Below are 12,378 nucleotides of genomic sequence, written 5' to 3'. Positions count from 1 at the left end.
GATGAATTACAATAATAATTCCGATTAAAATTTCGAAATTGTATCGTTAATCGTTAAACGATTATAATTAATCTTCTAATAATTCTCAATATTTTTGAATTATTGGAATGAAACCAACTCGACGAAATGATTAATTTTTCCAAAAATATCTTTCCACCAATTGAAAGGGCCAGTGAAATTATATTTCTTTCAATACGATACGATTCTATTCTTGATGAAACTTACACAGTACAACACATTTTACACAGTAAAATGAGTAACATGTATCTTGCTGGGCCTTTCAATTATGAAATAAGAGACATGGAAGGAATCTGGTCCTTTTGACAATTGACAATATTATTGATCGCATGCGGGCTTCTTTTTGGAGAAAAGAATTATTTCGTTTTAACGAAATAAAAAAAAAAAAAAAAAAGAAAAGAAGAAAGTTGGTGGAACTTACATGTAGGAGGCTGACGATAATGCAAGTGTTGTAGACTCTGCGTTTGATGATGGTGATGATGATGGGGCGGTCCCATTGTGGGGCCCATCGTGTGGTTCCCGTGTTGATGGTGAGGCGAGCTCCCTCTATGCGGATGATACTGGGAGGGATGATGCTGATGAGGATGATAGGAGGGCGGCAGGAAGCCCGCCGTCGACGGATAAACACCAGGACTGTGACAGGCCGACCTGCCGAGCGCTGCTGTGAACAATCAATCGAGATATTCATGTGAGAAACTGCGTGTTATATATATTATTTCGTTTGACAAATATACTTCCCTACTTCCCCCACTAATCCTATTCACATGGGTTTATTCCTTTATAAGCTATAAATATATTATATCATAGTATCAGGAAATGTAGGAAAGTTTAAGTTTTATTTTGAGAGATTTAATTGTATTTTCATCACACTGCATTTTCACTTCAATTTCATCTAACTTAAATTGTTTTTGACTTAATAATCGAGTAATATTTTTGCATATTAATATTCTTTGCTATCTTGGTTTCTTAGAATCAGTTTAAAGTTGTCCCATGAATGTAATATTTTATACAGCGACCCATTATAAAGATCTTATGCTATAAAAGTGATGATAAAAGAAAGATTCATTAGAAAGTAAGGATATATATCTGTGATATATCTGTGATAGTCATATGGATTGAGACTTATTGATTTTTTCATACATGTCTCTGTCGAGATTTATTAATTTGGAAAAGATGTCACATAGTTTAAAAGAAAGGTAAAAAGAACAGATTCTTATAAACATTGTCCATCAATATTTTTCACATCTGAACAAATCAAATAAGATTCTATGTTCCAACAAACTTCAACAACATTCAAAAATTCCTTTCATCTTCCTTTCCTCATTTTTAAACCAAACCAAACGTTTTATCTTTAACCCTTTTCACTTGGATTAGTCCAACAGGAATTCAAAAGGCATACCTTACCTCATGATTCATAGAGAATTGGAACGATAGGTCTAACAGTTTCGTTTGAATTATGACTTGCTCGTTAGGCTGTGGACGATTGATAATATAATACGTTTATCAGAGGTAATTGAAGGTATGCTTACCTGACGACAAATGAGAATGATGAGACGCCAGGCTTGGCTGAAGGGACGAATTGGGATTGAGCCTTGCTTTCAATAAGAGATTCGCGTCCTCGTTACCGCCTGAGGACGTGCTGGACTCGACGTCGCTGACTCCGCTGTCCGCGGGGCTCGCTGGCAGTGATCCGCTTCCTGTTTACGCGCGATGAAACAGAAATGCACGAGTTTCGTTTGGTAATTGCGTCCAGGTGAACGACCACGAAGGAAAAAAAGGCCGAACGCACGCCGCGGTTTTGCAACGTTTTGCACGCTTACGCGACGAAAAAAAGACTTTGGCTCTCCCTTCGTTTCCAATTTGTTCCGATTTGATTCGTTCTTGTCCATTCGATTGGAGATGGAGCTTTTCCAAAGGGAAGGAGATTTTTAGTAGAAGGTAAGAATGGAGGGAATTCAATTTTCAACCGAAATCCTAATTCTAAAACTAGGTTAAGAGTTTAAGAGTTCGAAGGAATTAATTTCGACGTTTAACAGTTCGATCGATCATATTATAGAAAAATCGCGGAAATGAAAATTCTCTAATCGAGTTAGGGAGAATCGAGTTAGGCGCCATCTGGTCGAATTTCACGCGTGGACGCGGTTCCTTCTGCTCGGTTTCTCCTCTCTTTGTGCCTTCGAATAAGCGAATTAATGTCTTCGAGGTGGTCCAAAAGGAGGAGGGGCGGACGACTTCGCTTTATCGAGCAACAACGCGACACCAGACCGGCGAACGTGTTTTCGCGTGCGCCGTCAATTAAAGGCATCTTTATGCAACGGGCGAAGGTCATCCGGTCATTGGGTATGCATATCGCTCGTGCTTCCCACGGTCTCCTTCCCTCCCTCTCCCTCTCTCCCTCTCCCCTGCCGCGCGGCTCCAGAGAGAGAGAGAGAGAGAGAAAGAGGGAAAACGGTCTGGAACCAGTCCCAAAAGGTCCAGCGTGTAAGAGGTGGTTTCCTTCTTCGTCCGTCCGTCTTCTTTCGATCCACTCGACGCCACCGCCACACCGTCGACGTGTCCTCCCAATCGACGCGCCGTTGATGTCGTCGTTCAAAGGGTTATGGAATCATCGTATGTATGTGGGGCATACGTGCAGAAACGAGAAGTCGTGCCGATACGCGGCGATCTTGCAACCGAGGTGGTGACCTCAACCTCTTAGAAACGATTATGCGTTATTTCGGTAAATCGACTGGCCCGGCGAGGTACTTGTGTGAACCGGATCACGGTAGGAACACGGTTAGCCGCGAATATAATCCGTGGTCAAAGCAACGATAGCCTGCAAAACGCCGAATCACGTGGTTTGGTTAATTTACTGGTCTTAACGTTGTCTCCTTACGTTTCTTTTTTTTTTTTTTTTTTTTGTTATCATTCCTTCGAAAGAATTCCAGAAAGATCGAGGTCACGATTTTTTAAAAAGGTAGTTTCTTTTTTTTTGTATGTTCGTTGCTTCGAGTTCGCTTCTTTTTTTGTAAAAAAAAAAAAAAAAAAAAAAAAAAAACGTAAAAGTCGTACGTCGATCGAAGTCATCGATGTGTTTTTTTATATTGATATAAAAAGTCGTTTAAATTACGATGTTTTATTTGTTTGTTGAGAGTTGGAGAAAAAAAGAAAATGATGTCCAATTGGTGTTAGTTGCTTAATGGTTCAGGTAGATAAGGCTATCTCAGAATATGATTAAAAACACTTTGTAACATTTTCGATCAATTTCGAATGTGCGCGATAATAAACGTAAGAATGACTAGAAATTACTATAAAATTTAATATTTTAATTTTCTCGCGCGTTCGAGTTTAATTTTTCACACGTTGTCCCATTCTTTACGGGAATAGCCTCGTCATTCCATTCTCTTTGCTTCAAATATATTCCAAGACTTTCAAATCGAATCGAAAGAAAAAGGAAAAAAAGAATCGTCTTCCTTCCTTCCTTCCTTCCTTCAAAGAACAACGTTTAAGGAAATGTGGAGGTGGTGTCTGTCGTCTTACAGGTGTGCACAGCGGTGAAATTCCCCCGTTCATCATCGGTACGGGAAGTCGAGAAATCGATATTGCCTGTCTGCTCGACGGCTGAACAGGAATTTTCGCCTTTTTATTGCCACACGCACACACGCGCGCACACGCACACGCCGCGTCGTCTCTAACGATCTAACATCGGAGGTTGAGGAGGGGGGAGGAAGAGGGGGGGAGGGAGGAGAATTGTTGCTCGAACGAGCCAGAAACTGGCAATGGTTTTACCCGCGGCGTTGCCTATGAAAAGCGCGAGGAGAGGAAAGTCAAACGTTTACCGGCTCGACGCGGCGAAGCCACGCCGGAAGTGATTTCCTGTCGGCTGTTTACCAGCCGGCCATCGATATTGCTTTGTAAATATTATTATTGGCCGAGTAGAACGCCGTTCCAATGGAAAATCGATGCGCGTAATCTCGTTTTACGGTGGAAGGAAAAAAAAAAAATAAATAAATAAATAAATAAATAAATAAATAAATAAAAATAAAAAAGGAAAAAAAAAAGAAAGAAAGGGAAAGAGAAAGAAAGGAAGGATGGAGGAGGGATTTTTCGTCGTCGTGACCTTGTACGGGATCCCACCGTCGCACATCTTCCAAGGTGCAAGTCGCGCCTGAATTGATTTCACTTGTTTCTATTAATGTTACGCGCGTTATTCCTTTCCAATTGCTTTCTCCGCCGTTTCTATTGTAATAGCAATTGGAAGGTTTCGACGAAAGCGTGCAACACGTTGCACCACACGTGCGTTATAATTCTTTTTCTTTATCGATACTTGGCTGCAAAGATACGAAAGATTTTAATTCATAAATAATGGTGGATACGATTCGTGACACGGTGATACTTAAATACTCGCCCGTTTCGTGTAATTGGAATATTTATGAGGTTATTTCGATTATAATAATTTTTAACTAGTTTCGTATTCGCTCGTAACAGTGACATCGTTCAACAAGATTTTATTCTTTCCATCATCTAATCGTCTCTCTGTGTATCATTCTCATTCAAACGAGACGACAAATATATTCAAACCCGTTTCTTTTTCACGTTACGTCATCGTATGTCACAGCAAATGAGCGATATTGAAATACATTAGGGAGCTTGGTCGAGGCTGACCTGGCGTGCTTGTTGTGGCCATGGTGGCAGTGGTGTAGGACGGTTGGCCCATTTGAGCATGGCCGGGCAAGTGGCGGCCGTATCCATTTTGCACCCCTAGACCGTGTTGCTGGGGATGCTGCGAGAGAATACCGTGCAGGAGACGTGTCCCCGTGGTGGTCGTCGTCGTACCGGTCGACCCTGGTTCCGCTTTAACGCTGGCCAGGCCCAGTTGCTCCTTCTCGCTCGCATCGTGTGGCTGAACCTCCCTCGTGTCCACTGGAATCACGCAAACGACAATGTTACATTTCATTCCTCCCTTTTTCGTTCTTTCGCCTATAAGCTTTTTCAACGAGCAATCGTAATTTTTTTTACGAAAGAGCGAAAAGATTTTTCTTGCTAGATTCCACAAATAAATTCATACGTGTGATGGGGAAAATTGAATAAAGTTTCCAAGAAACTTTATTCGAGCATTTTAATAAATAATTACTTATTCGAAATTTTGTAACTTAATTACCTTTTTTTTTAAATTCTAGTTACGTTTATATATTGGATCCACCAATTTTAATAAAAAAGAAGCTTCCCTAACATAATATGGGAAATTCTAAAAATCCCAAGAAAAGATTTTAATCTTTTCACGATTGTTTTTCTCTCCGAAAAAGCTTCGTTAATCTTCTCTTATCCCTCGATATCATTAAATAAAAACGATCGAGCAATGGATTGCGCTAATAGAACAGTAATAGAAATCGATCTCCTTCGAAAACTCGTTAGAAACGATCTAACTATCCCCCTATTTGCATCCGGCCAAGTTAAGAGAATCAGTAAAAGTAAACAGTGAGGCGAGCTTTCTCCAGGTTTGCAGGTCGGTAAAAGCTCGCCTTTATCGCTGAAAGATCTCGACACCGGGGTCGAAATCGCGCACAGAGTTGCACCGGATATCGCGTAGATATTCTTACGTCAGACGAACGTCTTCCTGCCCGCCATTCCGTTCCAGATAATTACAGCCAACGACGCACAGAGTTTGCTAGTTTTGCTTTCCATCCGTGACTTCTCTCGTTATTCCTCCCCCCCCCCCCTCCTCTCCTCTTCTCTCTTTGCTCGCTCGCACAGAGTGTTCCTGTTCGATAAACAGCAGAAACTCGTGGAAGAGAAACCGATCTTTTGCTCGCCACCAGCTAAACACCACCCGTCCGCCACAGCCTGCCTCCATCTTGCGAGGATCTCATAATTACCGATTCAATTCACGGATCCGTCACGTGATACGGGCGAGGAGGAGATCCATTTATTATCCACGGATAATGCCTCCCCCCCCTTCCCCGATGATGATCGCCTTCCTCGAGAAACGGAGGCGTCCGCTGGAATTTTTCATTCCTCCCGTTCTCCTCCCCGCTTTCTCTCCATTACCGCGATGAGCTACGTACAACCATTTTTCCGATTTTTTGTACTCCTTGATCGGAAATTTTAGAAATGGAAAAGACAATCTTGGATCGTTTGTTTAAGAAAGTGAGTCCCTTAAGAAAGAGCGCGAGGATAGAAGAAGAAGAAGAAGAAGAAGAAGGGTAAGCAGGACTGGAATAACTGGAAGAGAATAATTTTTTTTGTTAAATTTCTCGTTAGAGCGATTATTCAAGATATGGAAGAGAATTCCATAGCACGAGCAATTTTTTTAAACATATAAAAAAATAAAACTCGGATTTGACTCTCTCCTTCCTAAACTTCTTCGATGTCGTGGGATGAATCGATCGAAGGGTCCCTCTCCCACCTCTGCGCTTCGCACAGTTTCGAAATCTGGATTTTCGTTCGAGCGCGAGCACGATTGCGCAACACGATTCAGCCGTGTGGGCGCGATAAAAAGCGGTCGACACAGTTTTATTATTTTTCGGGTGATTCCCTCCTCGATAACGATAACGATAATAATGATGTTCGTTTCACGAAGGAAGCAGCCGATGGAGGAGGGAAGAAGATGGTAGAACGGCGAGCTGGCGAAGAAAGCGTGTTCATAAGGCATCCACCGTGGCGGAATGAGTCGATTTTCCACGCCGATTTTTCCCCGGCCGCTGCCACGAGAAATTGCTTAATGAAGCCGCGAGGTTGGCACTGCCTGAAAGGAAGGTAGAAACGTTGCAGTGGGTCAAGGAGAGACGCCGGCTTTCACTTCCTCTCCGCAGCGCCGCGCTCTACCCCTCGAGAACACCTCCCATGCCTCTCTTTTTTTTTCCTTTTTTTTTTTTTTTTTTTTTTTTTTTCCTTTCCTTCAGCGCTTCCCTCTTCCCTCGGAAGATCGCTGCGGTAAGGAAGCGATCTCGACTGGTTTAATCAGTGATCAATGATCCAAACACGGTGATCCCTCTCCCTTTCTTCGACAAATTTTAAAGGATTTTAAAATTAGGATTTCATCGGAGAATGATGCGTTTTCAACGAGATAACCGGGTCGTGTAAAGTTTGATTCTCGTTGCCAAATGTTTGCTCGCTTGCCTACATTTACGTCAGATTCGCTCGCATTCGTTTTGTCCCGATGGATTAAATCATTATGGTTAAATTAGAGGTTTTGTGGTAATTTGATATTTTGTAAGAAGTGGAGAAGTAAACGAATGATGAGTTAAGGTAAGGAATATAAGGAAGCGTTTAATACTATTCTTTCCCCCCCCCTCCCCTTTATACTTATAAAATTAAAGCCTGTCCAAATTGATTCGTAAAACGGTATTGACATTAATCGAACTTGGATATTTATGCATTTATTTACATATATAAAAGTTTACAAAAGACACTTGGCATGCAAAAAAAAAAAAAAAAAACAAAAGACAGGAATATTCAAAGTATAATGCACGTTACGATGAAGGAATCTATTTATTTATTTAGATATTTCATTTCTTTTTAGTATGTATTCAGAGGAATTTGATTTTGCATAAAACCTACTCAATATAAACTTAAGTATAATTTCTATAATTAATTCTTCCTTTTCTATGAATATAAAATTTCAAATTTTAATTTTAAAAAATACGACACGTATGTATGATTTTCCATTCCGCGTGCATTCGTGATATTTCACGGAACAATCGACGGGTTAGAGACTAAAATATTACGCGCCACGAACGAGGGAGAGAGTCGTTTTCGTTCGCTCCTCGAGCGGAAGCCAACGAAGATCGTATCGATGGAGTTTAAGGATCCCGTTGACCTCCGTTAACCCTGAAACCCACCCCCTTAACGAAGCCTCTGTTGCCGAGGGTGCATTACAGAACGACGTATGCACACTCCCCTTGCGTTTGTGTTAACTCGCTAAATTATTCCTACACGTTCAACGAATCGAAGTTGTAAATAAATGGCTTGTTACCGATTGCATACTCGTTTTCCTCTTTGCCTCGCCGTCGTCGTCGTCGACGTTTCGCCGCCCGTAATAATATTGATTCGACTCGCGAATACGCGATACGACAATTTTGCCCTCGAAACCCACCATTTTACGGAGACCGCTTCCTTTTTTCGCGGCCAATAGCCGGGGACGATGGGCGAACCTCGGTGATCGAACGATCGTTGAAACGGAAAAATATCTCTTCCTCCGACTCGTTTGCAACGGCATAAAATTTCCAGAAGAAATTTCCAGGGAAAAGTACGCGAACGTGGTGGTGGAGGGAAGAAGAAAATTTTGATTGGGAAAACAGATGGAGAAATTTTTCTCCCCGAGATCGTAAAATTTTACGAAGATTGATATTCAATTAATTAACAGCTTGGATGCAAGTTAAAAACTTCGTTGAACATGGTAGAAAGTACGTACAAAGTGTCCTCTATATTTAATTATCTATCAGGTAATCGAGAAAGTTTTCCCTTTTCTTTTACGACGAAAAAAGAAATGCAAGGAAACGTAGAAAATGAATTTATATCCATTGAATTAAGTATTTTTAATATAGGAATTATAAAAATCATGATTTCGATCATTTTTTCTTCTTCCTCTGCTTTTAACTTTAGAGAATAACATTTAATCGAGAAATTCTCATTCTTTTACGAAACTTCTGACAATTTTTTTTCTTTTTAAACTCGACTCATTACAATTGAACAAGCAATGATCATCATTAGAAATGTATAATTTCAATCCAATGATCCACCAAACATTCAAAAAATCTAAAAAAAATCACAATAACAATTGTAGAACATTATAAAACAAGTTTTATAAACACTTCTTTATTTTATTATATACTCTTCTATATAAAATAAACGTATAAAAAAACTTTCTCGATTATCTAACAATTCTTTAAAGCTTTTCGCATAATTCGAATCGCGTGAATATGAGATAAAAATACGCATCGAGGACGATCGCGAAGGATTAATCGTTCCCGCGGCCCGAGTACGAAGAGAAACGGCCGCTTCACGACGCCAGAGATATCTCGAGGATCGTTTGCTACGATCTTCGAGCATCTTAATTGCGCGTGGCCGGCTATATCGGCTCGTTAGCGAGGAATCAAGTCTCCGCCAAGCCTTTCCGGGGGGTTCGACCTTGCTTGACCTTGACTCGCCCTCGCGTCAGTCGAGAAGGGTGGGTGTCTAGCCGCATCGACCGAACACACATCCCCCCCTTTCGACTCGCGTCGTTTCGAGAACCGAGGAATTTTCATCTTGTTTTTGTCTTCCGCCTCTGCCACCTCTTATCCTTCCGTTTCACCACCTTCCGGTGTATGAAATTTCCTTCCGGTGTATCGTAGCATCGATCTACTTGTACATACTCGCGCTCATTACCATGGAACATCAGATTTTTGTTTTGTACGAATTTTTGATGTATCATACGAAGCTCCGAATATCATATCATACTCAAATAACTTTGATAAGGATTGTACAAGTTTGACTTACTTAACAATTTTTCGTATTATACGTATGTACTTAGATTTATTATTCGTATTTGGTGGATTTTTTGTTTTGAAGTTATTTAACGAGCAAGTCTTAAGTTATTTAGCGAATATACAGGTATTTTTGATAAAATTAATTTACATCTCAGACTTATTATAAAGTTCTAAAGATTCTAGAATTTCTTGATTTTCGATACATTTAATCTAAAGATAGATAATAGTATTAATTTCGTCGTTAATAGTATTATATTTGCAAATTACTTTTAATAGTCCCAAACGAAGGATATAATTAATTTTCAAAGACGAAAATGGATTTTATTTTATGTGCAATTATATTTAAGTGTAATACAAAATGTTTTGCAGTTATTCGAGTATCATTCGTTATTATCTAACGCTTATAATTTACTAAATATAGTAACTAAGATATGTGAAAACGTTATATAATTGACCTATGCGCAACTATTAAAGTATCAATGAAAGTAAGCACAGTGTTCCAACGGAATCAACATTCCAGTGTCTATCAAACTATTCACATTTACGAACCAATCACAAAAGAAAAAACGATATCTTATCAATTTATTATAGACGCAACAATGAAAGTAAAAGTTTATGTATTTCGTCGCGAGAATTACGATGAATATAAAGGATATACGAAACAATGTCGTTACATCTCGACGATATGTTCCGCTTTCCTCACTTCCTCGGGACACGACCGATGTCGAAACAATACGACGAGAGGGTAGTTGCGCGCGCAATTCAGGCCCGATCGCTTCCGAATCGAGTCCGAAAACGATTCGGGCGCGCACACGCGCACGCGCAGTACGTAAGGTCAGCGTTTGCCCGGGCCACGCAACTTTCTCGCCGCGTACACGCACGCACGCGTGCACGCACACACCTTCCGGTCGTGCCGACCATTGCGTAACGGTAACGACTCTCTCTTTCTATGTGACATCACGCGCTCCACGAATATGCCGAAGACAAAGATGGCCGAGCGACCGATTTCAATCGATCGACTTCGTTCGGTCTCGAATTCTGATGAAACGTCGATTTTAATTGGTTGTTCGATGGAGGTCGATACGAAAGCAACGCAATTGACAATTTTTCATCGGAAAGCGAATTACGCGAAATAATGAAATTTCTTTATCGTCATTTTCTAATTATTTTCTTTTTAAACTTCTAATTTTTATAATATATATACGACGTATATGTGGTTACTATGCCATTTGATCGATACTTTTGACTTCTTCAATAACGCTTTTTTTTCATTTAGACATCGAGTTACGTAACTTAATAAAAACTGTTAATGCTCTAATTATGTTTCATAATTATGTAACAAAGATAAATTTATTGCTATTAAAATTGTTATTATTTTTCTATGTTATATTTATTATTCAATCAAAAAAAAAAAAAAATAAGCATTAAGAAATCAATGATCGAAAGACAGTATTACATTATATTCCGTTTTACTATTAGTTCAAAGATAGAGTTTCTCAGGGAATTATAAGCATCTGACATTTGTATACCACGATCAACAGAATCCCTCGGATAGTTCAATTGCTTCGAGTAAAAGAAGAAGAAAAAGAAGAAGAAGAAGAACAAGAAGAGGAATCTCGAGCCTCGCCAAAAGTCAGAACACCTCGACTCTATTCCGTCTTTCGTCATTTCGTTTACGATCCAAGCGAGCGTCGTATCCTTGACACGGAGACATCGATCTGTCTCAAACGAGTTCTCCCACTCACTCGTGTATTTTCCACCCTTTTCTACGTTTCTCAAGGAAAAGTATTCCGTTCCATCGAGATCAACGAGATACAGCAATCTGGCCACTTGCAAAATTGACACGGCTCGGCCATGATGGATCCGTGGAGATTTAACAAGACTTGGTACAACTGCTTGCAAAAGGAGTTACGGCCGTGAAACGATCACGATGTTTTCATGGCGGTCGCAGGTGCAACTGCACGCAGCTGTGGTCGCTCGAGAATGGAATACCGCCGGTAGAAATCACGGTTCGAAAGTAGCAGTGATTAACCCTTTTCTTAACTCGACACAGTTTTGGGTTTTGTTCCATCGATCCATAATTTCGAGAAAGATTTTAAGACTTGTTGCAACTTTAACAGCGAAAAATTTCGCTTTCAAATATCTCGATCGTCGTTATTCGACATTCATTTCGTTTAAAATAAAAAACACGAGATTCTACATCTACAGCTACGTCTTTTTTTTTTCGCACGATCCTTTCAATCTGAAGATTTTCTCCTTAATCTTTTTCATCGGTAGATAAGTAAAATTTAATCATCTACATGTTTCATGAATTGAAAACGTGAAAAATCTATATGAACGCTAATTTTCAATCAATAATAATACACAGCGAAAAATTCGATTCGAAAGAGTACGATGTCAAAAGTAAGTTAAAAAAAGTGCCATGTATCCGTAAAAAATTTTGTCGATTCAAGTTCAAAGTTAGAAGGAACGCCATCGACGCGTTTGCCAAATAGGATTAAAACCGCACAGACGAAAATACAGGGTGAGGAGGAGAGGGAAACGAGTTATTAACTCCTCGTTCGTAGTGGAATGCCCACCTGGAAACGCCTACAAAGTCGGGCCGAATGCACGAAACCGCAATCGCGGGCGAGGAAAGAAAGAAAAGAGAGAAGAGAGAGGGAAAAAAAAAAAATCTTCGCTCCTTATTTATTTCTGTTTTCGTATTCCCAAAGGTGGTGTTCGCCGTGCAGCGCAACGCAATCGAGTCCAGAACCTTTGATTCGTCGCGGTTCGTTATTGGTTATGTAATTTCGTGGCACGCCATACTTTCTCGCTTCGAGATCGCAGTCGACTCTCGTTCGAGAGTTGAAAAATGTTAGCCGGCTATGGGCTACAACAGGGGATCGATGCCAAAACAAATTGCTGCCAA

The 12,378-nt window shown here is 40.2% G+C and overlaps 1 protein-coding gene across 3 annotated transcripts in view; it reads right to left on the bottom strand.

Moving 5' to 3' along the window:
* Positions 1 to 12,378, bottom strand: part of LOC122716449 (ecdysone-induced protein 74EF) — a 159,009-nt gene that overhangs the window by 28,151 nt on the left and 118,480 nt on the right. For 2 of the 3 annotated variants that reach the window (XM_043939514.1, XM_043939516.1), the window contains 3 exons: positions 4,663 to 4,920; positions 1,548 to 1,715; positions 440 to 679 (listed from right to left, as the gene is read on the bottom strand). In XM_043939514.1, coding sequence (XP_043795449.1) covers positions 440 to 679; positions 1,548 to 1,715; positions 4,663 to 4,920 — 666 coding nt within the window. The remainder of the gene's footprint in view (positions 1 to 439; positions 680 to 1,547; positions 1,716 to 4,662; positions 4,921 to 12,378) is intronic. The other variant, XM_043939515.1, reaches the window with a different exon arrangement.

Source organism: Apis laboriosa, unplaced genomic scaffold (genome assembly GCF_014066325.1).
Source record: "Apis laboriosa isolate Shangri-la unplaced genomic scaffold, ASM1406632v1 scaffold45_cov149, whole genome shotgun sequence".
Classification (NCBI taxonomy): domain Eukaryota; kingdom Metazoa; phylum Arthropoda; class Insecta; order Hymenoptera; family Apidae; genus Apis; species Apis laboriosa.
The sequence above is the reverse complement of the archived record's forward strand: the minus strand, read 5'-3'. Positions and strand labels throughout refer to the sequence as shown.